At 51.0% G+C, this 24,812-nt stretch overlaps 8 protein-coding genes across 8 annotated transcripts; 5 read left to right on the forward strand and 3 right to left on the reverse strand.

Annotated features, from left to right (window-relative positions):
* Window positions 1-2,793: 2,793 nt before the first annotated feature.
* VFPPC_18235 (hypothetical protein) lies at window positions 2,794-3,354 on the forward strand (the record flags this gene model as incomplete). Its single annotated transcript, XM_022429878.1, has 1 exon — window positions 2,794-3,354. The coding sequence occupies one exon, from the start codon at window positions 2,794-2,796 to the stop codon at window positions 3,352-3,354; it is 561 nt and encodes a 186-aa protein (XP_022285111.1).
* Window positions 3,355-3,507: 153 nt separating this feature from the next.
* Window positions 3,508-5,118, forward strand: VFPPC_10708 (hypothetical protein; the record flags this gene model as incomplete). Its single annotated transcript, XM_018289026.1, has 3 exons — window positions 3,508-3,674; window positions 3,856-4,372; window positions 4,435-5,118. 3 exons carry the CDS (start codon window positions 3,508-3,510, stop codon window positions 5,116-5,118), a joined length of 1,368 nt encoding a protein of 455 aa, XP_018138193.1.
* Window positions 5,119-7,388: 2,270 nt separating this feature from the next.
* Window positions 7,389-8,129, reverse strand: VFPPC_10710 (Asp/Glu/Hydantoin racemase domain-containing protein; the record flags this gene model as incomplete). Its single annotated transcript, XM_018289028.1, has 1 exon — window positions 7,389-8,129. The coding sequence occupies one exon, from the start codon at window positions 8,127-8,129 to the stop codon at window positions 7,389-7,391; it is 741 nt and encodes a 246-aa protein (XP_018138195.1).
* Window positions 8,130-10,280: 2,151 nt separating this feature from the next.
* On the reverse strand, window positions 10,281-12,246 carry VFPPC_10711 (transcriptional family alpha beta fold family protein; the record flags this gene model as incomplete). Its single annotated transcript, XM_018289029.1, has 2 exons — window positions 10,281-10,483; window positions 11,223-12,246. 2 exons carry the CDS (start codon window positions 12,244-12,246, stop codon window positions 10,281-10,283), a joined length of 1,227 nt encoding a protein of 408 aa, XP_018138196.1.
* A 627-nt stretch (window positions 12,247-12,873) lies between these two features.
* Window positions 12,874-14,382, forward strand: VFPPC_10712 (pseudouridine synthase; the record flags this gene model as incomplete). Its single annotated transcript, XM_018289030.1, has 1 exon — window positions 12,874-14,382. One exon carries the CDS (start codon window positions 12,874-12,876, stop codon window positions 14,380-14,382), a length of 1,509 nt encoding a protein of 502 aa, XP_018138197.1.
* A 1,637-nt stretch (window positions 14,383-16,019) lies between these two features.
* Window positions 16,020-16,476, reverse strand: VFPPC_18236 (hypothetical protein; the record flags this gene model as incomplete). Its single annotated transcript, XM_022429879.1, has 2 exons — window positions 16,020-16,327; window positions 16,398-16,476. 2 exons carry the CDS (start codon window positions 16,474-16,476, stop codon window positions 16,020-16,022), a joined length of 387 nt encoding a protein of 128 aa, XP_022285112.1.
* A 2,374-nt stretch (window positions 16,477-18,850) lies between these two features.
* On the forward strand, window positions 18,851-19,240 carry VFPPC_18237 (hypothetical protein; the record flags this gene model as incomplete). The annotated part of the gene is made up of 1 exon (XM_022429880.1): window positions 18,851-19,240. One exon carries the CDS (start codon window positions 18,851-18,853, stop codon window positions 19,238-19,240), a length of 390 nt encoding a protein of 129 aa, XP_022285113.1.
* A 2,802-nt stretch (window positions 19,241-22,042) lies between these two features.
* VFPPC_14807 (bZIP transcription factor) lies at window positions 22,043-23,009 on the forward strand (the record flags this gene model as incomplete). The annotated part of the gene is made up of 2 exons (XM_018292575.1): window positions 22,043-22,103; window positions 22,192-23,009. The coding sequence occupies 2 exons, from the start codon at window positions 22,043-22,045 to the stop codon at window positions 23,007-23,009; spliced, it is 879 nt and encodes a 292-aa protein (XP_018138199.1).
* Window positions 23,010-24,812: the final 1,803 nt, after the last annotated feature.

Genomic DNA, 24,812 nt, shown 5'->3' on the forward strand with positions numbered 1-24,812 from the left:
TTGATTCACGGGTGTCCCGGCCGGAGTATGGCCGTGGCATTCATGGCGAGTGTTTGGTTGGATCTTGTGGCAACGTGGTGGGTGCGGGTTTGTCTATCAGAAATGGTTCTAGCTGGGAGTTTAGAGTTGGAAATAGTTGGGGTCCAAATTGGTTCAGAGGTCTGGATGACAGATGACGGGCATACAAGGTGTCATCGTACCAAGAGGTCGGTGAGATGAGGCGGGATACATGAGCGCTCCGTCAACTCGACCACGCGAGTCACTTGACGCAACGTGCGGCTGTGAATTGCCACGCGTGCTCAAGATGTTCATGTCGTGGGTTGTGTTGTCTTGGATCATGATAGCTGAAACTGAACAGCTTGCCCTTGCCCCAACAGTTTGTCCTGACCAACACTTCTAGGAGCAATAGAAGACCAGAGCGAGCGAGGGTGCTCGACGTAATTATTTCCGCATGCAGCGTAAGAACATGTATGTATGCATCGCAGCTTACGACGGCGTGGCTCGTGCGGATGAGCGAGTTCCCAGGCGAAACTCACTGGAATGCACTTGAGACGACAAGTCTCACCTATTTGGAGGACCATTTGGAGGACTGGGCATCTCCACGGCCATGTGGGCGAGTTTAGGACGCAGGAAAAATTGGACCACCAAGCCGGTTGAGCGTTGAGCTGGAAAGGTACTCATGAAATATGTCGGTGTGAGGGACAATGGACGCCGCCTCTGACGTCGACGTATGCATGATTCCTCAATGCTTCGATGCAGCCACTGCTTTCAGGCGGATTGTTCAGCTCATGGCTGGTGGTGATGTTTTTCGTGGGCGCATGCACTGTGTATTGTATGGCTGGAAGCTGGAAACTGGACTGACATGGCCAGACCAGACCATATCATCCTCAATCACGGGCCATGGAAATGCGACCCGCGCATGAAGCGAAGCGCCTCGAGACATGCGTTGATCAAACATGCGAAAATGGATGCATCTGGTGCTGATCGCCAAGGCCAAGGTCAAGCTGTGGAGGCTTTCAAATGGCAATCACATGGAGTACGGAGTTTAATGCTTGCATTCGTCGTCGATTTGGGGTTGGGTTTGTCGGGCTCTCGGAGATTTAAAGCCAGGATGGGGATGAGATGGATAATGTGGAAGAAGGTGGCGAGACAGGAGAAACACATATCAAATCAATTTGATGATTTATTAGCGTCAAGTGCCAAGTGTTTGGCGGCAGGTATGCCCTGGTCCGGCATCCGGCAGATGGTCTGGCGGGTGGTGCATACATAAAGTCGTTCGTGGTCGTGGTGCATAAACATGCACAATTTATTAGTGCACGGGCGGTGGTGACAGGCTGTCTTGTGACTTCAGCATTGCGGAGGGAAGGAGCCCCCAGCAATATTGACAATCCCCATGCCGTTTCATCAAATCGATTTCAATAACTCGACATCCCTGCTGCCTGTCGCCTGTCGCCTGTCGCCAGTCCACACCAGCTGTCACCTGTAGGAACCGGCCCGCCATGACCGCTTCGGGACCCACTTCTTTCATCCCTGGACCGGCAGTCAGCCCCAATGGCCTGGACCCCAATCTCCCGGTCCCCTATTGTTTTGCTTTGACGTTCAATGTTGGCCAGATGGTGATGGGCAGGACTAACAAATAACGCGCCATGGATAGTGCGGTGCTCCGTGCAAACGGAGCACGCACGCAACACAGACGTGATAGACGCTGTAGAGCGTAGACAGACAGATGCAGACGAAAGAGGGAGGATAGAGTGCAGATTGTGAGCCACGGAGTGGTGCATGGTCCGATAAACTTGGGAAGGCGCGTCCGTTTCTGGCCATGTTGATTTCCCGTCTCGGATCAGATATCCGCATCTTCTCCCCGCCCTCCAGCATTATTAGGAAGGAGCGGATGGCGCGATGGCCTAAATTGATTCAAGACTGGATGGATGACCGGATAACTGGCACTGGGGTGACTTGGGTGATTTTGAGTGTCGGGGCAAAAACTTTATTCCAAGGCGAAAAAGAAAGTAAGCTTCATCTTAGCCTCAAACATCGAACCCAACTTGCCCAACCTCACTTCGCCTGGCATTCGCCTGGTCTCGCCTCGCCACACATCAATCACACACATCACATTCACAATCCCACGGTCATGGCAACGGTCCACATTGATCATCGAAATCTCGCTGCCTTGCTGCAAGGGCCGTCCGACACCGCCACCCTTTTTGACGACCTTTTTTGACTCTGGCGACACCCAGCCAGCTTTGCGACTTTGCGGGCGTCACTCCCGAGTCTCCTCCCGAATGGTTGCGGACGGGCTTGCAGAAGCATTGAATTGATTTCGACTAATCAACGCCTTCGATCGTCTCTTCCTCCCAAATGGCAAGCTCTGGTATTGGCGTGATGCAGTGCAACGCTGCCTGCTTGCGCTTGTTACAGAGACTCAACCCAGTAAGCAGGCACAATAGCTCGTATGACTTGGATAAATGCACATCATTGCGTTGATGACGACTTACGTCAAGCTTGCGCAGGAAGCATGACTTCGAATTGACGCGCTGGTCCCCCTAATTTGCCTCACCCAACTTGTCAAGGCCGAGGCTCGCCTGTGAGTGCTTCTCTTTTGTTTTTTGCGTTGCGCTCTTTTCTTTTTCCCCCATGTACGTCCAGAGTACATACATGCTTCTCACTCTGTTGAGAGACGGACTAGATTGCGGACCACCCTTTTTGCCCACCAGACTCGATGGGCAATGCGTAACTAAGACATGGACCCTCTTGAGGCATGCGCTCGCAAATGATGCTCACCCCGGCCGTCCAATGGCATCCCGACATCTTGACAATCCCAGTCCATTTCTGCCCGCATCGAACGCCACCTTTTCGAATGCCTTTCCCCAAGCACTTGGGGCCACTCACATTTGCTCACATTTGCACCGTCAAAACCGTCCAAGGGACACCAAGGGACACCAAGCGACCCCGAACGACACACGAGGGACTCACATTCGCTCACAAACTTGTCCCATAAACTCCACCATAGCCTCGACCAACCCCCCAGACTTGTCTCACTTCACTCTCATCTGCCCAGAGAAAGTGACGACGTCCACTAAAAAACTTACTCCCAAGGTTTCGGCTTGCTCCAGAGTTCCCTTTTCTTGCCTCTTCCCTTTTCCTTTTTGGCAATGGCCAACCCACGTTTCTCATTCTCTTCACGCCAGCCCATACCAGCACATTCTTTTCTACCTCTCCTCCCTGTCCCGGCCCTACAAGGCGACAGGTCTTTTTAGTTTTTACTCCCTTGCTTTTTTGTCCGTGTTTCTTGCTTCCCTTTTAATCTTTGTATTCTTAATTACTCCTCATATTCTTACTTTACCCACCGCGTAGCTTCCTTGTCTGCAGCGTCGAAGATAATCCTCCCCTCACATACACAAATACATACAGCTGCCGGTCTAAGCCTGTCATGTATCCGTCACCTGGCTTCGATTAAACCGGCATCTTTGTTTTAAATGATCGATAATCAATATTGAAGCCGTCGTCATGAAAGATGTCCAACTATGGACTATAGTCCATGCATCAGTTACGGGCTTCGCTGTAATACCAATCATCTTGGTCGGCATCCTCACAGTCACCTTGGCAAGACGTCGAGGTGATCCAGCTCGCCGAGCTTTTGTTTGGTTAAAGGGCTGCTACCCGTTATTGATAGTGTAAGTTTGATCATAAATTCTGCATGCCACTTCGAGAACACTTTGCATATCAAGCTGGGGACATGAGGCTCTGCCACCTGAAATATGCTCGTCTGGTAGTTGGAACGCAGCCAGGAAACATAAAAGCGGCCACCAGTGCCGCCCCCATTTGTAAGTAAAGAACACTGCTAACATCACACAGTTCCCTCAGCTGTATCATTGCGGCTGATTCTCTGAATGCCATCCTCAACTCCTGGCAAAATGATGCGGGATATTATGATACAACAAGTCACACTCACGACCAAATCAGCAGCGTAATAAGATCCGAGCGATATCTCAGTTTCACTGGAAATTTGTTCGAGCACCTTGTCGACATTTTATTTGTCATCATTCTTGTCGAGCTGGGCAATGGCCTAATGTATTCGTTGGATCGACAATCATCAAAGTACCAAACCAGGCTACGGTACACCGCCTACGGTACCGCGGTGGTTCTCTTCTCGCTTGCCCTCGCATACTTTGGCCATCCGACAGCATCATGGGTCGCATATTGGAACGGCTCCGAAAGCAACTCAAGCTACGCTCAACTCGCACAGTCCCTGAAGGTTGTGGGCAAACTCGGGGCGGCGTTTTATATCCCGTCGTGGATCATTTCCATATTTCAGATTGGATATGCCTCTTTTGTGATGCACAAGCACAAGGCTGGTGTGCTCACACGACATGTAAGTACTTGACATGCGACTCGTATGCGAATGTTTTCATCAATCTAACGCGATATTACTAGGCGGCAATCCTCTATCTCACCATTACTGTGCTAGATTTCATTCGATGGACGTTCTTCCTCATCCTCTACGCACAATGGATTCTCCCAGCTGGATCCAGTCCCGCATGGTGGGATCTAATAGACGCCCTCGGCAACACATGGATTCGGTTCTCACAACTCGTGATGCTACTTATTATCGGTATGCGAAGGAAGAAGGGAATATGGACGACACATCAACCCTGGATGGCAAGCAGCGTATCAACAATGGCTTCGACAGTGACGAATGGCCCGTCTCCAGTCATGGCACCCGGGGCCGTTTACCAGCACTCACTATACCCGCACAAAGAATACTCTCAACCATCACCGACACATCCAGCCTGGTATATGCCGCAGCAGGTGCCGTCTTGGCAGTACCACGAACTCGCGGCTCCTTCGCCAGTTATTATTGCTCCAAGGGAGCTCGATGCATCGATGACGTACCAGTATGCTCCTCACCCGATGTTGGGACCGGGGTATCTGGTATTACAGTCGTCGGCTCAGATTCAACAAAATTATCAGCAGCAATTGCAACAACAGCAACAGCAGCATCAACAACAACAACCACAACCATCACATCATACACCGCGAGACTACCACTCTCTACCTACCAACCACCAACTTCACCATCAACCTTCATTTCAACTTCAGCAATACAATACACAATAGTTTCGAGTGAGCAAAACTCAGCATTATTACGGTCGTTTGGGTGCACGGCGTTAAGGGACATGCAGATACGATCCCAAAATGGGACAAAAAGACGGGCTTGTCTTGAGATATCCAACTTTATACTTTTCACCATATTTCTTAATGTTAAATGGAATTTCCATATGAGTCATTTGCCGATGCCGTGGGATGTCGTGAGACGTGAGTGACCGCAAATGCCGTGGACGGGGACTAATATTTCCGTAGACTTTGCGGAGCAACCAAATCAGGCAATGAGCTCAAGTCAACTCAACAGCTTTCGATAATAGGCTAAACAAGATTTTAGTTTTGAACCAATCCACCCCCACTTCACTTGAGCTCCTCATCTTGAGAGTATTGTGAGAAGCACTTAAGACCTTCATGTCTAATTCTCAAGTTCCGTAAATTTCTCAATTGACGAAATTCATCAAAATCCAGCTAGATAAACCCTTACGATAGCCCCATCATGACGCAACCCGTTGGAGTCGCCATCATCGGCAGTGGCATCTTTGTCAAAGAAGAGCACTTGGTAAATGCACCCCAACTTCCCATCTCCTCACTCACCTGCAAACTAACACAAGTTTAGCCCGCCGTCCTCGGAAACAAGAACCTCACCCTCAAAGCGCTCTACTCACGCTCCCTCAAGTCCGCCCAGGAAACAGCCTCGCAGATCAAAGACGCACCATCCCCAGACCTCTACTCCGAAGACTCCCCCTCCAAAACCTACACCGACCTCCTCCAGCGCAATGACATCCAAGCCCTCATCATTGCTTTACCCATCGTCTCTCAACCCTCCTACATCCAGGCCGGTCTCTCCGCCGGCAAACACGTCCTCGCTGAAAAACCCATCGCCAAGGACATCGCCACCGCCCAATCCCTCATCACATTCTACAAAAACCTCACGTCCCCGAAGCCTATTTTCGCCATCGCCGAAAACTTCCGCTTCATGCCGCGGTTCCTGTATGCGGCAGAGCAGGCCCGCTCGCTAGGTCGCATCACCCACTTCTCCGTCAAGGTCATGGGGCTGATGAAGGACGAAAATAAGTACTACAAGACGAGTTGGCGCACCAAGCCCGAGTACCAGGGCGGGTTTCTCCTCGACGGGGGCGTTCACCACGCCGCTGGTGCGAGGATGTTCCTCCGGGGGGAAGGGAACAGGGCTGTGTCGGTGAGGGCGTTTACGAACCTTACGCAAAAGCACCTGCCGCCTATTGATACCGTTACGGCGATTGTGAAGACTGAGTCGGGTGCCACGGGGACGTATTACCACTCTGCGGGGTCGTTGATGAGCTGCTTTGAGTGGGAGGCTGCGTGTGAGGGGGGCAGTGTGAAGTTGGATGGGGATGTGGTTACGGTTGTGAAGGGGGGAGATAAGATTGAGAAGAGGTTTGAGAGGACGAGTGGTGTGAGGGAGGAGGTTGATGCTTGGGCTAAGGGGATTTTGGGGGGGAGGGCGGATGGCATGCAGAGTCCTGAGGAGGCGTTGGGCGATTTGGAGTTTTTGGAGAGGATGTTTGGCAGTGGGGGGGAAGGGGGGGAGGAGAAGAGGTATGAGTTGCAGGGATAATGTGCCGATGGGTATGGATGGTTCTTGTATGTGTGGATGGTGTTGTACGGATAAGGAAGAAGCTTGCGTGGTTTAAGAGAGTTGTATGTATCAGAGATACTTCGGAAGCCTGCTGACTAGAGTGAAACTGCTGCAAGTGCAATATGCAGTTAGTATCTTCAAAGTCGATGAATTGCATATACATAACCGTTGACTGCCTGGGTGGATGGTTATGGCGTCCGCTGTCTGTGAATAGCAAGGCAATGTTGTGGAAGGGGGTGCGCTTATGTGTAAGTAGATAGTTAGTAGAGGTTATAAGAAGAGAATTTAATGAGTTTCACGGGTATGTTGTTGCCTTTTCTTCATGTTTGCAGTTCTGTTTGCTGCCTGTATTCCGTTGATAGTGAACCAGGTTAATGGTGATGCAACTATACTTGGTCGTTGCTAACTGAGAATGAAGAGGTACGTGATGACATTGTGCTACAGAAAAGCGAACGACTCAAGTTGAAAGATCCTACATCGAGTTACGTTACAGTAACCTCCTAGTATATAAGACATAACACTGGTAGCTAAACTCAGTTTGGTGGTATACGCAACAAAACAACTCAAGTATTGAAGCCGTGTATACTAGCCAAGTTCAGATAAATTAACCGACATAAACAACAAACAAATAGTGATCGAACAAACCGATCTAACTTCCAATCTCAACTCAATCATCTACCATTGCCCACTCCGCCGCAGCACTCGCATGCACACCCGCCGGCTCAATCACCGGAATCCCATCAACATCATCCTCCCCCAGCACGAATCCCAAATCCGTACTCCCCAAAACAAGTGCCTCTGCCCCCCTTTCAACAAGACCATTCGCCTGACTTACAAACATCCCCCTCGTGGCCTCCGTCACCGCCTCTCTCCCCTTGGCAACCTCTTCAATCATCCCCCTATTAACCCTTTCAATATCTTCCTCCCTCTCCGGAACAACGACCTCAAACCCATGCCGACGCAGCCGTCCCACAAAAAAGTCCGGATCATCACCATCCAGCATCGTAATCTTGGGACCCAACAGACCTAGTTTCTTGGTCTGCGGATACCGCGTACGTATATGCCCAGCAAGCATATCCGCTATATGCAGTACAGTCACGCCCGTACCTTCAAGGACACTCGCCAACTGTCGAGAGACTTTGTGTGCCAGGATGGAGCATATAACCACCCCGTCAACTATTCTCTTTGGCCTCGTGAGCGCAGTCACGGAGTCGGCGTACACGGCTGAGAAGTCGGTCCATTTCCCTGCGCTGGCGTGCTGGATCATGAGTTCGAGGTTTGCGCTGTGTATGTGCAGAGGGAAGTTGGTGCGGTGGCCGTGGCGGGCGCGGGCGGCGGCGTTGATGATGTTGTAGTATAGGATGGTTACGTCGGGCGTCATGCCGCCTAGGAGGAGGAGTGTCTTCATGGTTGTGATCGTGATGTTGTGTTTGGAGGAGTGAGTCATTTGGTGTTTGGTGGTGAAGTAAGCAGATGATATATCACGTGGAGGCTGAACGGATGGTAACAACTTTGTGTGTTATCGCTTCTTTCTAAAATGCTGATTCGGCAGGAATATTGTAAGGGTTTCTTATATGTGAATTGCGTTTAATCATGTGCGTCGTTGGTGGTTGAGTGTGATGTATGTATCGTGATGCTGGGTTTTTCACGGTTTGGTATGGGTGAAATAGAACGAGATGTACATATATCCTTAGCCACAACAGGAGTTCGTTGGCATTAGAAGCAGCTAACGATGGATACAAATCGTATGGTTTGTTGACAACGGGAATTAATGCACGTTGGTAAACATCATAACCACAGAATTTAATATCTGAGAGGCTAAGTTGGGTTCGAAGGCCATACTTGCAAGTTCCACCAAGTTTACAGAGTAGATGGACTCCAATAGAGTACCAACAATAGTGTGAATACTAGTTGATGGCCAGAGTTCACTAGATATGAAAGACTGCATCTGGCTCTACGTTTCGAAATAATGCCCAGTAACAATTGAATCTTTCATGTGGATTGGCCTGACCCAGCAGATTGAGGATCTTGGTAACCTGTGGTAGGAGTGTAGTCTGTTTCCTGCTAAACGGAGACTTCAAACCACACAGCATGGATGTTGCAGGCGTCATGTCAAGAAGATACATGTTAGAAACGACTTGCTCTTCATTGTCAAGTTCATCATGTTCAACTTCAAACTCTGGCATCTTAGTAGCGCCGCTCCCGGCTTCAAACGGTGAGAGCACAATAACGATTTACCAACAATGTTCTAGTTAAGCTAATGGCTCGTTTTGACCTTCTCAAGGATCAAATTATTGTGGCACCGCGCAATATGGCGTCCTTGGTGAAGAGACGTTGCTGCAAGTGGTTCAGTAACCCTTAGCAAGACCTTGCAGCTGTCTGGTTCTCATCTCATAATTATATCACAACATTCCTGGCATATACTTCGGCACTTCACCACATGAGTTTCCAGACTTCAACATCAGGGGGTAACTTGATATGCATGTACATGAGGTACATTTGGTAGCGAAATATGCATACATCCTGGCAGCAAGCCAGCGTATCACAACTTACTCTTGGACAATAGCCCATCAGCATTATACAGCTTCTCCAACCCCCTCCGAAGCTCAGGAGCCATCCCACTCTTAGACGGCCTCCCCGTCGCCCTCTCAACAAATACATGCACAAAATCACACACGGCCTTCACCCCTTCAACACCCTTCTCAAACACGGCCAATTCAAACGTAACGCTCGAGTTGCCCAGCTTAGCCACCCGCACGCCCACCTCCGCCACGGCAGGGTACGCAATCGACGAGTAAAAGTTGGTGCTGGTGTGCGCGACGAGAGGATGGTACGGCGAGTTTGGCGGATGTATGCCGCAGTATTCCATGAGGTATGCGTTGGCGGCGGAATCGAACCTTGGGCTGTCAGCTTCTGCTTGCATCCGGGGTGCGTTGGGCTGAACTTACAGGAAGTTGTATACCGAGTTGTTCATGTGGTCGTACATGTCATTATCGTTCCTGTACATATAATAATTAGCTTCTCATGATGTCTTGTAGCTCGTACGATGCTGCAGATCTGAGCCCGGGACGGTAAGGCTTGTGTAAGCCACATTTGGCGCGTATACAAATGCAAGTATAAGACAAGGCTGCAGAATCCCTCATCCAGAATGAGGATATCTTTGAGGAATCAACTGGATAGGGGGGGTGTAAACTCAGTGAAACGCGCCATCGCCGTGTATATCCCATGACAGGGATTGCGCAAAAGGTTCCCAGGTACATCTCGAATGCAGCCAGGAATGAACAAGGGGAGACAAAGAAAAAAGCAAAATCCTACCATCGTGTGCGGTAATCCAAAATGTAAGGATAGTCTTCCCTCCTGCGCGCCTTCTTATCCGCCAAGGGAGCCATGTCTGCAAGCCGTGACAGCCAAAGAAGCCCACACACCAAGCCAATTCCAGAGATCTGGTAAAGAAGACGGGTAGCTGAGACCGGCGATTCCGGGGAAAGATGATGTTGCGGATGCGGAACGGAGGAAGCTCCGTGAACTAAGACAACGCCGTGGCAGGTTCCCGTCAAATCTACTGGTTAGAGTAGGAGGCAGGATGTGAGAGGTTTTCCGGGTAATAACCAGCGGGCGTAGCTAGGCCTGCAGTAACTGAGTTTTCACCCGTCGTCTCGTCCGGGGTGAGCTCCTTGATTGCGTGTGTATACAAGAGCAATTGTTCAGGGAGGGGGTTGTTGTTGCTCACGATGGCGGCGGCACTGAGTGTGGCTGCGATGGCTGCAAGCGATCAGGTTGGAATGGGTGGCATGAGGGATATCTTGAAGTACTTTTCGCTTTGCTGGAATTGGGCGGGGTGAAGGCCGCTAAAATATACGACGGGAGAGAAGACTCGGGTAGAATGAAAAGGATGTTGTGAATTGCGTTTGACGGAGGTCAATCGACACGTTGAAAGCTCAAGCTCACGGGTGGTTGAATGTTGAGCCGAGGTTTGTTGTGTCAGTCTGGGGAAGGACGTCATTGGTTGCACCTGCCGTCGCTGGCATGCTTGGCAGTGGTGCTCAAGGAGCTCTGTAAGAGTGCCTAGTTGAGAATAAAACTGGGCGCCGCTTTGCAGGAGCACCATTAGCTTGAAGGGTCAAATACATATGTAAGTACAAGGGCATGCAGAGGAGAGCAAGTCTAAATTGGAACGCAAGTACGACAGTCATCGCGGAAAGGTATGGTTGCTAGTCCAAATGGGTGGATATGGCATGTATGAATTGTGTCATTGGTTATGCATGCATAAGCTACAGTCTGAATGAATAAAGGCATGCCCATCTTTCTATCAATGCCAAATAAAGACAGGGACGCAAATACAGATAGTACAGTATAGCAAAATACATAACTCGCTATACTTTCTCACCAAATGCGTCCCCCGAGCCAAGAACTTTCCTATCCGCAGCTACCCTATTCGCCATCTGAAATAAACAGTCAGGTACATCAACCTCATTACCAACATCACAGGTAAGCCACTCACATGTTATTATATCGCCAAATATATCGTCCATATAGTACAGCGACGAAATGTGACCCCCCGGAATAGTCTTTGCCCAAGCGCGCTTGTAATTGGCGACCAACCAGCTATTGGTTGCGCCCCCAATCTGGTCCTTGTCAGAACTAACCACCAGCATGGGTTTCGAATGCTCTTCATCCAAGGTCGACGGCTCAAATCCCCAGTCTGAATGAATTACATCCGAGACCTCCAAAAACCCGTCCCAGTTCTTGCAGCAGGTCACACATCCACGAGCCATCCGGGTAATGAATTCATCTTCCGTCACCTCTTTACGTTTAAGCCACTCTGCACACACCTTCTTCTCGTCCGCATCCATCATGTCAAAGAGTGTATTTCGGAGGAACGTCTTCGCACCGTCTTCAGTCTTCATCTTCGAACCAATGGCTGAGCTGAATGCCCGTTGGAGGAGACGGAACGGAACCAACTGCGATGGAGGACCTACGGAGAACCAGTTCGCCCAGCTTAGAGACTTGGCGTGATCCCTGTGGTACTTGAATGGGGAGAAGCCGGCCAGCAGAACGCATCCTGCGATTTTGCGCCCTGGTGGGAACAAGTCATACGGAGCGCCGTAAAGCATTTGGGCGTGAACCGTGCCGTAAGAACCCCCTGCCACGTAAATCTGGTCGTACTCTCCGGTAGGATAGAAATGCGACAGCAGCGCGCATATATCTCGCGCGAGGGTTACATTATATGGTATACTGGTATCCCGGCTGCTCGTATTACCATTGCCGGCCAGCGTAGGCGCAATCCAGTGAACTCCAAGCTTGCGACATGGCTCTGGGACGTCGTACGCAGTCCCAACGCTCATCACACCGCTGAAGAAGATGACAATTGTGCGCGAATCGGATGGTCCATTGTGTGCATATGCTAGTTGGCGGCCGTCTGGGAGTTGGAGAATGTGTTCTTCCGCGCCTTTGATTCTGCTGTATGCCGGGGAATCTGCCATGTTTGTGAGAGGGATGTTTTGCGTGGTCGTGTCGGTAGCCATGAGGTAGATACACAGTTTGTTGTGAGATAGGCACTCTATATACCCGACTCTGCATAACGTCAAGGCTTAAATGACGGACCCATGATTCTCCAAATCAGATTGGAGGCCGCGTGGAAAGGTGACACAATACCTGGTCACGTCGAATTTATTCAGCTGCCTGGCTTAACTGGATGCCTAGTCACGCGCATATCCGCTAGTGTCAACGAATCCGATCGGATTCAGGAATATGGAAAGAGACATGAAACATGAAGAACGAACGGTTGAACCAAGTAATAGGATGTTCATAACCTTGAAATATCATTACTGTAGAATACGTCTTGTTTTGTTGTTTCTCGAGGCTTGAGGGCCGTAGCACCTTCAACTACAAGCTGTAATTCTGCCAATTTTGACCGCTTTTTTTCTGTGTTCCCCTCCATGGTGTCGAGAGTCTCACCAGCAGGGGTCCTGGTGGCACTCCTGCAAAGGCTGTAATGCGAACTGGCAGATCTTATCAACAGAGTTGAACACCGATCTTCTCATTTACGTTGCTGCTGGGACTGTCGGCATCACCACTGCAGCATTGACCCGCTGATGCTGGTCAGAGCCGGCTCAAGAGCATTTGGACGCCTGCTAAAGCAAGTCGCTGTCATGGCCGCGATGCCCAACGACGCTCCGATTGCGCCAAGCCCAGAAACCACAACACCAAAAACCCCTACGGCAGCTGAAATTGAACAAGAAAAGGAGCAGTCCCGACGAGCTGCTGCTAAAGCGAGGGGCATTGCCGTAAAGGCTGCAGGGGCCTCTGATGACGCATTAATAAATCCTGTCGCGTCCATCTGGCCGCCCCCATACTATTTCGAGGATGACTTGCGACGAGTACGCCCATATCACTGGACCTACAATACCTACTGCAAGGAAAGATGGCGGGGAAGATCGTTGATCGAGATTTTCGAATCCGAGTTCCGAGACCGACCTGTCGAATACTACAGAAAGTCGATGGAAACAGGCGACATCTTTGTCAATGGAATCAAAGTCGGTCCTGATTATGTGCTTCGAAATGGAGACTTAATCTCTCATACGCTGCATCGACACGAACCTCCGGTAACATCAGACCCTGTTGGAATTATCCACGAAGACGACGACATGATTGTCATCAACAAGCCTTCTGGGGTGCCCGTGCACCCTGCCGGTCGATACAAGTTCAATTCAGTATTGGAAATCATGAAGGCCGAGCGCGGACAACAATTCATGCCGTATCCGTGCAACAGACTGGATCGTCTGACTAGTGGAATCATGTTTGTCGCCAAGAGCGTCAAGGCGGCGGAAGCATTGGGCAATCAGATCAAGTCGCGGACAGTGAGGAAGGAGTACATGGCCCGGGTTGTAGGCGAGTTCCCTGAGGGCGAGGTCGTTTGCGACCAACCCATTTTATCAATATCGCCGAAGCTTGGTCTCAACCGTGTACGGGCCGAAGGCAAGACAGCGCGGACGGTGTTCAAGAGACTGGCATACTACCCTCCGAGGGACAGTGCAGCGACAAACGGTCAACCAGAGGCGCCCGAACCTACAAATGAGGAACTATCCAGATTACCGACAGAGGCGGGTGACGAGTCCAATGGCAAGCCTTGGATAAATAAGCGAGGGTACTCGATTGTTAGATGTCTTCCCGTTACAGGCAGAACACATCAGATTAGAGTGCACTTGCAGTACCTGGGCCATCCCATCCAGAATGACCCCATTTACGCAAACCAAAGAGTATGGGGGTTCAACCTGGGCCGCGACGATGCTGATGGCACAGTCAACACAGACGAGGATGTCATCAGCAGACTGTCGCGCATGGGTAAGGAGGAAGTGGCACAAGCTGTAGTCTACTACGACGAAATGGTGGACAAGTACGAGAAGAAGCGAGCAGAAAAGATGACGGGCGAAGTATGTGAGATATGCGCCACACCGTTATACTCTGACCCAGGAATGCATGAACTCTCCTTATGGCTTCACAGCTTAAGGTATGAGGATGCTGGTGGAGCTTGGTCCTACAAGAGTCCTCTGCCAAAATGGGCGCTTCCCCCAGAGGGCATGGCCGGACCAACCACCGTTGGCGGGATGGAAGAACTGGTGGAGGCTGTCAAAGATGAGAATCCAGAGATCATGGGATGATTCCCTTGCTGACGGGTAAAGGTAGATGAAACAAGGAAACAAAAAAATTGATAAAATTTAAAAATTCTCAAACAATTCTTACAACATCATCAAACCACTTTGACATTTGCCAAGGTCATCAGGTGATGAATATTTCGAAATCGGCGACCTGGTCGGTCGCAGATGTCCCGAAAGTAATGAAGCATGTGACGTGAAGCAAAAAAGTGAGTTCAACTCGCAATCCCGTCTGGTAGCTTAGTAAAGCTTCCTAGGCCAACTTGATGGGCTTTAGGTCTGGTAGCCTTGAACGGCTCAACCACGCGGCAAGTCGTAGTCGACTGTGGCGCCCCAAAACAGAATACGGACACGAAAGTTTGTGCCAAAAACAAAAATCTCCGTCTCCATAATATCAACCTCCGTTCAGCGAAGCCGGGGAGGCGAAAAAAGGAACATGGACGAAAAAAGAAAGGAATCCAATCATACACACCCCTCCATCTCGATGAGAAATGCGAGGGAAAAGGCAAATCTGCATCTTTCAGCTGCATCGTGCATTCACGCATCATGCTCGATTTCTGGTTTGCGCACTAAGAAATTCGCCGAGCGCTAATGCAGGAAGGGCATCGTAGTGCCTGCGTCGTGAGATGACACAATTTGGATCTTGATCGCCAAGCATTGTTTGGTCTTTAACCCAGAATCTAGATTGCTTACATGCCAGATTTGGTTGTTTGGATGAGAATTGTGGTGTGATAATCGGTTGAATGGCTTTAGTGTCAGATGAGGTTGCTGGACCTGAAATTCTGGAGATTGGCGATGGAGGCAAATATTACGAATACAGGTGCCAGAAAATCCAACTTGGAAATGGAGGGTGCCGATGCCCGTAAGGAGGTGCCCGAAGAGCCCGAATACGCAAGTGCAGCGTTCCCATGGCACTAAAATATTCTGTCAAAGTGGTCGTCTTGGTGTTCAGTGTTTTGGTCTCAATGGTCCATGTCTTTTGGTAGAGTCTGCTTTTGGTGCGGCACATCAGATGGAAGAGCCGGTGGACGGCCAAGTGGCACTCGGCAGTGGATATGACAATAGCGGCAACGGCGACAGCTCCGTTGGTAAGGCTTGCACTTGCCTCGAATTGGGGCATGCCCAGCATCTGAGGCAGGCGCAGCTGCGGAAGACTACTGGCGTAAGGGTGCCGTTCTTGCCCGCCAACACAGCGGCCGTATTCCGTACTCCGTACTTGCCTAACGGTTGACCCTGCCTGCCTCTCCCGCGGTGTCTGGTCTGCAAGCCGCGCATTTTGGAGGGAGCAGCACAGCACATGGAGCACCACAAGGCTGGTTGGCACCTTCCCTTGTCCGATCGTAGTTAGCGGGTGGCAATACAACGTGGCTCTGTCACCAACGATGCCCATGCCCTTCTAGTCACTGTTGCTTTGACAGAGAGCCCACTTGCCATTTTCCGTCGGAAACTTTCGCCCTTTGGTCGTCGTTGTATTCGAGATGCGGAACAACTCCTTTAGGTTACGTTTGGCTTGGCAGGGCGAACAAAGATCTCATCTCGGGATACATCGTTTGAGAGTCTTCGGCGTGATCGACCTCTCCCAGTTTGGGGAGCAGACAAATATACTCCAACGAGAAACACGCCCCCAGATCAAACCTTCGCCTTCACCGATGGTAACAGCAAGAGTGGAACAGGATGCTTTGCATTGCCCTTTTTGTCTTGGCAATGAAGGGCGTGGAAATGGAAGTGGAAGTGGAAGTGGACGTGGACGCGCCAAACAGAGTCATCAAAGTCATCAGAGTCAGCCAACACAAAACATTCAATTCGTGATGGAACCGGATCAGGAACTCGGGCCATGATATCAACATGCATTTATTGCAGTATCCGATCGCTGTATGGGAGATCCGACAACCATGCCCCGCTGGCTCTCCGGACTGTTGAAACGACCCAGGGGCAGGTGCCGAATTTCGACCTACAAGGTTTGACTTTTATTATTACCAAGATTCGTGCGAAGATCACCATGTAGATATGGGCTGACTGGCCAGGTGCCAAGTGTAGATGCGATTGGTGAGCCTTATGCAACGTCAACCCTGGATATATCACGGGCCATGGGTTTTGCATTATCACGATTGAGTTTCACCTGCGACGAAAAGGCTTACGAAGGCCCGGCCGCTAAACAGAGTTCTCGGCCAACAACCGCTCATTCATCAGACGATTAATCAATATACTAATGCAAAGCGTTGCAGCGGCATGGCTGTCTCGAGCTTGTGGAAGCGTAAGGATCCTTTGTTTGGACGAATCCATGTTGCCAATAATACATCATTACCCGAAGAGGCACCAGGCAATGTTGTGCCAAAATGATGGGGAAAAAACGTGGCATGGCACACACCATCTGCCAATTTCGTAAGAACTCTGGTTGAGGTAGATTGCTCAGTCAGCTTGGCGTGGCGTGATGCATAAAGAACAGCTCTCCTTGGGCTGTGTTGTACTAAAGTTGACGCAGGCGCTGGTGTAAGTTTGGGGCTCGGGATAGCCGACGATGTGTTGACAGATGCACCGGACGGGATAGTATTGAGCTTGCATCACATCCGTTTTGGACCGAGAGACGAAGCATAGCTGCATTGCTAATCAACTTGAAGTTTGTATCACAGAGACAAAGGGCAACTTCCGTCTGCAATACGGAGTACGGAGTACGAAGCCAAGAAATTTTTGTCTTCTCGGCGTGGGCGGCGCGCGTCACGAAATCTTATTTCGGCTCTGTTTTCAATGCTTGGCAATCAAAGAACTTTTGACCAACCAAGCCAACGCTCACTCATACGCAAAAGCCACCGGCTGTGGCTGTGATCTGCGAGGACTGTGGCGGTCGACTTGTCAATTTGCAGGACGTATCTGTGTGAACCCAACCCTGCAGGATGGTGGTGATGCTTGGTGATGTTGGCCAGTCGCAGACGTCCACAGGCCGCTTACTCCGTGGCCTGTACTTGACACTATCGCCTCTCATTCATTGCAGTACATACATACATCCTGGGCGAGCTGTAAAATTTGTGCTGACGCCTGAGAAGAAGGGATTCAATTTTGCAGCAGGTACGCAGTGCTCGCAGCACCTTCACAGCGGTGAGCCAATTTCAGGCCTCTACACCAACATTGAACTCCACTTGGTTGGGCTGCTGCAACTAGCATCGTTGAACAGAGACTGGCGGAGTGAACACCGTCCCTCCCCAATCAGAGCTTTCAGTCAATCAAACTCTTTACCAGTGCCTTGGTTCTGCAGGGACAGGAGGCCCCTGTAAGTACTCCCAGATGTACCTGATCTAACTGTCAAATGGACGTCAACAGGTACCTTCAGTGCTCCCTTCACCAGTGACCAGCCCAAGTGTCTACTTGGTGGGCCGCCTTTGACGCCTGGTGCTGGTTGTCCAGAGAATTTCTGCAACTCGTCCCACAGACTCCGTTGATGCATGGCCACCCAAAAAGCTGAGCTGAGACACTGAGGATGTTGCGTGTGCATGCAGTACATGTGTGCTATGCGACAGCATGGGGCCAAATATCTACCCACCCGTTCTTCAACTTGAAGCTGTTGTGGTTGCTGGCATTGTACTGCGCGAAAGGCGAAAAGGCTGGAGAATGCATCTTGTCGCTAGAACTGCCTGTGAGCGATGGCAAGACTTTCCACAACTTGCCTCTCACAAATCAAGGGCGAACAGAAGCCGAAGCATCAGTTAATGCGCAGCACACCCAATGGCTAGAGACAGCCCTGCGTCTGGTCCGTTGGAGGCAACGCTTTTAGCCCTTGGCCAAAGGCAACATTTGAAGTAGCGGCGATTACCGAGGCTGACCTAAGGCGCTGGTTTCCTCGTACCGAGATCCCAGCAAGCGCTGTTTGGTCGGCCAACCACTCCGACCTGCAAGCTAGTAACCGCAAATGAAACCGCATGGCTACAAACACCAGACTTGTTTCTCACACAGAGGATTTGGGTTGGCACACGATACTAGTGCTTTGTGAAGCCGCTGCTTGACAACCATCACCATGCCCATTCCCTCTGATCTGACGGATGGCCCCTTGACTAACTTTGGCTTATGACTGGGGCAGGGGCAATAGGCCCATAAAAGTCATCCATCTAACCTCCAGTTGATCGTGGTCCATTACTTCTAGAATGCGTCCCACCAGCTAGCATCACCGCTTGGACTGGACTGGCGCCTGCCGACATGGAATCAATGTGGAAACTCATGCGGAATTCGTTCCCCCTTGGTGCCTTGTAGTCAGGGCTTCATCGTTCTGGAAAACAAGGGCTTCCAAATCATGGGTGTGGATTGCCCCTTGATACTGTTGATGGTTGTTTCGGGAACTGACCGTGCAGCTCGGCGACCAAGATGATTACCTCTTCACAGTCCAGTGTGCGGCTGTATGATTGTCAAAGGTGATTTACGACAGAATGGCTTCTTGCTTCTCGCCTCGTGCCAATTTAACCGAACCCAGAATGTTTCTATATCTTAGATGGCTTCCGCTCTGGCTATCAGTCCGAATTTGTTCACTTGGCCCGTACGAGCTCTTCTTGTTTTAGCAAACATTCCGCACTTCGCTTGGGAGCCGCCCGCGCTATTTCTCCTTAGCTGTGAAATGCCACGCGACGGGCCCTTGTCTCTCCCTTTTGCTAGCTCCGGCTCAACTGAGCGCGGAGCCGCTTGGTGTGTGTGCCGAATGAGCTCAGGCTGCCCAACGAGGTCACTCGCTCAGCCTAACGACTCTCTAATACAAGACGAATTCCATCGCAACCGGGGACGACACCCATCTGAGAAAGCAGCGCGAGACACCACACTAAGAATAAGGTGGGTTGGAGGGAATGTTTTGGGGCTGATACAACTCGTGGCAGTTGGAAGCTCCTGACAATCTTGTCTGTCTCTGATGGTGTCTGGCATCTGACCGCCGAGGTTGAAGGTGGAGAGCATCCGTTTTGTCTGTGTCGGTTTAACCAACAAGCACAGCATTTTTTGGCTTCGCATGTGCCAAGATCGTCCAGATTCATGAGAACCGTTTGGGCAGTTCAGTTCCGTTCCGTTCAGTCTGCGGGAGGGAAAAAAAGAGGTACAGAAGGGAGTGCGTGTAACTGACCCGCGACACAGCTTCAGGTGCTCCGTTCTCGATTCTCAAAATCGCTTACTTGCGTTCTGGGTTGTCCTTTGTGGTCCTCCGCCTGACAAGTCATGGTGTAATCTGTTTCGCTTGAACTTTGTTTACACTTTCCTCGGATAGCGTTTTTCGAGGTCGCCTGTAACTTGGTGTTACTTTGAAGGGAGAGAAGACGCTCGACATCCCAGCCTGTGACAAAGCACCGGTGACATCGGAAGCTCAGTGTGCATCCGTTGGTTAACCCCGGTGATCAATTCGACCCTCGCCACGCAGGCAACCATGAAGCAACAGACTCTGAATGATGTTGTAAGCCCGAGAGAAAGTCTGCCTGAACTATCGAGGAACGGCTCAATGAATCTGAACTTGAGCCGTTGCCGGAGGCACGCCCCGATAGAGGCGATGCGCCATAAAATCTTCACCACTGCTAGTCTCTCGGGGCTGAAGGACCGTTGCGGCCCCGACAGGAGGAGGGCTAACACCGATACTTCCACAGCTCTGTCTTGGGAATTTGCCCATATTATTGGGATCCGCGCAAGCCGGTGAAGGGCAATCAACAGTCATCAATCACATGATGGGCGAGAAATTTCTTTCAAGGAACATGGTGAATGGGAAAGTGAGAATGCATGCAATGTCGATTTTGCCCCAGTCTCTGTAATTGGTTTTCTTTCTTTTTTTTACGTGGTACTTGTCCCACTGTCCTTCGGCAGCTGGGATATGCAATGTGCATCATGAACAACCGATGGAAGGCCAATGGAAGCGGCAGATGGGACTTTGACATCACGTAGCTTGATAATCCCTACACCGATGACGCCCTCAGCCACACACAGAACGTGCGGAATGGTGACTGTGGCGCAGTCGACGTTCTCTGTAGAGAGGGAACCTGTAGTACTCCGTACTCCGTTCCTACGCCAGGACGGGAGTTGATCTGTCGTGGTGGTGGCTATTTGACGCAGTGGTTGAGTCTAGAGCCGTCTAGAAGCTACCAGTTACTGTGGAAATGGCAGGCGGGCATTTGCCAAGGCAATGGAAACACCAATGAAGATGAGCTGGTGACGAGAGGCAATTATACGGGCAACGGCCGGATATGGCTCTACGGCCGATGGGCGTTGCGGCTCTGCTAATTCCACAGCGTAGAAAGAGTGCAGTGAAGTGTAGCGGTGACAGTGTTTTGGGTTTTTGGACTGTCTTGGCACGATAACTGGGCTGAACAGTGCCACTGCCACAGAGTCTCGCCGAGTCTTTTGCTGTCTGGTCTGGTGTGGTGCTTCGGCAGAGAGAGCGGCGAGCGGGCGACTAACAGGTGCTAGCATTTTGACTTTCTGGCCCAACCAGACACTGCTAGAAGCTGCTACCGGTCAGGGCGAGGGCGATGGCAGCTGATTGGCACTAGGAAGCGAACGTTTCTCGGCATCTTGGAATCTTGGGAATCTCGGGCCACAGAGAGATTGGACTCGAAAATTGAACGGCACGGCCACGCAAAACATGTTGGCCGATGGAGCTGAGGAGATGAGATGTAGTCCGAGGCACAGCGAGATGGCAATGTAGCATCAGAGACGACTTGACTTGCGGACAAGGTCGGAGCGTACCAGACATGTGCGTACGCAACTGCACACAGATGGGGGGGATATGATACTGAAAGCTGTGAGCGCGGCCTGAGGAGCTGGCTGGTGGCAGATGAAGCACATCAATGTCAATGTGAGAGGAGAGACGGAACAGGAATCGGAATTTGGTCTGACTGGACTTGACTTGACTTGGGCAGGTTGGCAGTCAAAGGCATGCACTGGCGTCGAGGTACGTACCAACCAGACTTCTGAAGTTGTCCTGGTCTGCTACTGTGTGCGGGCAGGTACGGTACGCAGCGTGCTTGCCTCGCCCACCCACCTGAAGTCACAGAAAGAGCGTTGCTAGAGGCTCCAGTTTTTCAGTTTTCGAGACGGGCAGGACGGGGGGTGCAGAGACAGCAGCTTCAAGTGGAGTCTTGGCATTTTGCCCACCAAAGCGAGTGGGTCTGGGGTGGTCATATCAATTGGGTGGGGCTTGATGTACCCGTGTACCTCTGTACCTCTGGACCAGGGTGTCTGCTTCAGGCCTAGCGCGAATTGACTCCGGGGACCGGGGTCTCAGGCAAGTGCAAGCCAGCAAGCCAGGGTGCATGGGGGAAGCGCCACACACCCGCTCGTTTTGGGCCAAATTCTATCGTCAAGTCAAGTCTTTTGACTTGGATCGCAACAGACACTCCAGCTACATATAACTCCAGGGCCTGTCGCTCTCCACCGAGGGGGGGACCTTGGCTCTTCATTGTGGCACCTCTTCTTGTCCAACATACAAAGATCATCACTTGCCTCGTTGCTCCTTACCTTTAACATTACAAGATTATATCATACACTGTAGTACCCAATCACTCTTTGTGTGCTCAAGTTACCTGCATCACATCATCTCTTGGTTACACAGTTACACAGTTACACACTTCCTACCGTTGACTGTTTCAACATTGTCAACATCACCACCACCACGATCACCACGTCCACCATCTTCCCAACTTCCTTCACATCCGCTACCATGACGCGATCATCGTCAGCGGAACCAATGAAGCCCTCTTCGTCGTCCTCCAAGCGAAAGGGTAAGCATCATTCCTTTCTTTTCACACTCTATACTCAAGTACATGGACCTGGCATAACCTAACACACATCTTTTCGCCTCTTATATAGGAACCCGAAGCGTCTCTACCTTGACGCCATCACAGCTTGCTCGCAAGAGAGCCAACGACAGAGAAGCTCAACGAGCTATCCGTGCTAGAACCAAGGAACATATTGAACGCCTTGAAAGAGAACTTGAGGACCTTCGAAGCACCCAAAGTCGAGACAAGACTGTCCAAGATCTTATGCGCCGCAACAAGGCCCTCGAAGATGAGCTTCGCCAGCTCAAGGAGTCCATGGGGGTCTCCATGACATCTTCTCCTTACTCCGGCCCAACAGGTACGAACACGACCTACTCGACGCTGGTCGCTCCCGTCGACGACTACGAGGCTTCCTCCTCTTCCTCCTCCTACCTGCACCTAGCGTCGCAGCCGCAACCGAAGCAACTGCTAACCCCGTGTCCCTCAGCCTACAACGATGACAACTGCGGCGCTATCCCCAGTCCCAGAATGTCCCCTCTCCCCTCAGGAGGAGCCGACTACATCTCAGACTACAGCCAAGCGACCCAGCAGTACGTGCCCATGCCCAACTGTGAAGCATGGGCATCCGCCATTCCCTCCAGCGTTCCCAGCCCTTCCTCGTCGGTCAACACGGACGAGTATGGCCCAGCCGCCGGGTACATTCCCACCAGCGTGCCTAGCTCCATGATGGGCACCGCCGGCATCGGTCTCGTTGACGGCAAGGAGGTCAAGGTTGAATTTGAGGGTATGCACGACATGATGGCTGCGCAAGGCTATATGCAACAGACTCAACAACAGCGACCCCAAGGATGGAACATGTATCCTGGCGTGTACTACGATGGTTCCCAAAACGCCGTCATCTCGCGATAACACAACACAGCACAGCACACGGCCTGAGCTTGTTTGAATGCAAACACTGTCCTGACTCCCGACTTCCCTGCTGATCAAAGCGGCCTGGCTGCATTGACAGCGGGAGCCAAGAGTGGACTTGTTACGATGACACGACACACCAATCGAACTATCTCTCCTTTTCCAAGACCAAGACCAAGACCCACGGCCATCGACCAAGCGACGAGACGCAAAAACCCGCCAGCGTACCGTTCACCTCTTCCGCGGAGCCGCGCGGAACTCCACGATTTACGGAGCGGCAATGGTTCGAAGCAAAGACGCAACAGCCAAGGGTGGCGTTGCGCATGCACTTGGCCGCGCGGTAGTTGTACGGGGACTGAGTGAACATGCTCAAACCGCCAAGTGGGCTGTGCACGAATGTCTTGGAATAGAAGATACATGATGCAAAGACGGCGCCAGGGAAGCGACGCATAGACTAGATCTGGGATCATTTGGGAAGCGAATTCTGACATGTATTTTCAACACTGTTTTTTATTTTTTTTTTCACTTTTATGTTTTTTCTGCATGCAGCGTACAGACACGGATACGCGAATTTGGTGTTTGATCAGGGTGCGTCAGTCAATACGAGGAATGTGGCGAAGCAAGCAACAATGAGCTACACCGTCTACTGTGCAGCATCATATTGCCTGTATCCGCGCATTGCTACTGGATGACGCAATTGTGGGCTCTCGACATGATTTGTTCTATATACCACGGGAATTTTACATAGACGGTTACTTTAGTGTACCTGGACGGCAAAGGTGTAGGTTGGCAAATTGGGAATAAACGATTGTTTATTGTATTGTGCTGTTGTACTGCAGGGCCTGCTTGACATGTGTACTATGTGTGAGTGTACTATAGTGTGGTATTGTGGACGCGGCCTGAAGTGGCTTGGTGATCCTGTCCACGGACGCGGAAGGGTAGTTGAGGCGGCGTCCGGCCTATCAAACGAGCAGTGAATGGCATTTCAGCATGTCTATGTTTTAGATGTGTAGATTGCTTTGTTCTGTAATGGTAGTATAGGTAGCACTCGATATGAGCCGATAGACTTTATCGTCTGCATCGTCTTGTCAACATGCAGACGACATCGCGCCAGTCAAGCTGCAGGGCTGTAACTCCCATAGACGTTAGCGCTCGGACATTTCTTGCAGGCGATTACCTTTCAGTGCTATTTCGAGCCGGCCTGTTTGCTCCGAGTGAAGTTTCAGTTCGCTGATTTTTGGCACGGACATTTGAATGGAGGGGACATGGAGGTAATTAGCTTCCAGTGGGCGTGGCATGCGTAGTGGTGAGGGCCGCTATTGAGGCACCATTTGGAGACTTGGGGGATAGCTTGCGGTGGGAGGTCTAGAAGCCACGATAATGACAGCTGCGAGCCACTTAGAAGACAAGGTTAAATGACCAGCTAGAGTAGCATACGTGAAGCCACGACAACAGCTACAAAAGCCAAGGTTTCTAGAACGCAGAGGTTAAATGACCAGCTACTCACCATACCTGAAGCCACGACTTCTAGAACAGCAGCACTTCATAGTCAGGGCCGGCGACGCTGCAAATGTCTCATTGTGATTTACATTCATGCCCACCGAGTCAAGATGCATTGCTGTCCTGCAAGACACCTCCAGCACGTGTAACACGTGTAGTAGGGTCATACGAAACGTGAGCTTGCCCTGCCCGCGGGTCGCATAGTTGCCAGCCCATCCTATCGCCGTGCGGTACAGTACAGTGGTTGAGTGGTTGCAGAGGAAACATACTTTACCGGCGACACCGAAGGTGACAAAGCTTGGT

Source organism: Pochonia chlamydosporia (assembly GCF_001653235.2).
Source record: "Pochonia chlamydosporia 170 chromosome Unknown PCv3seq00009, whole genome shotgun sequence".
NCBI lineage: Eukaryota > Fungi > Ascomycota > Sordariomycetes > Hypocreales > Clavicipitaceae > Pochonia > Pochonia chlamydosporia.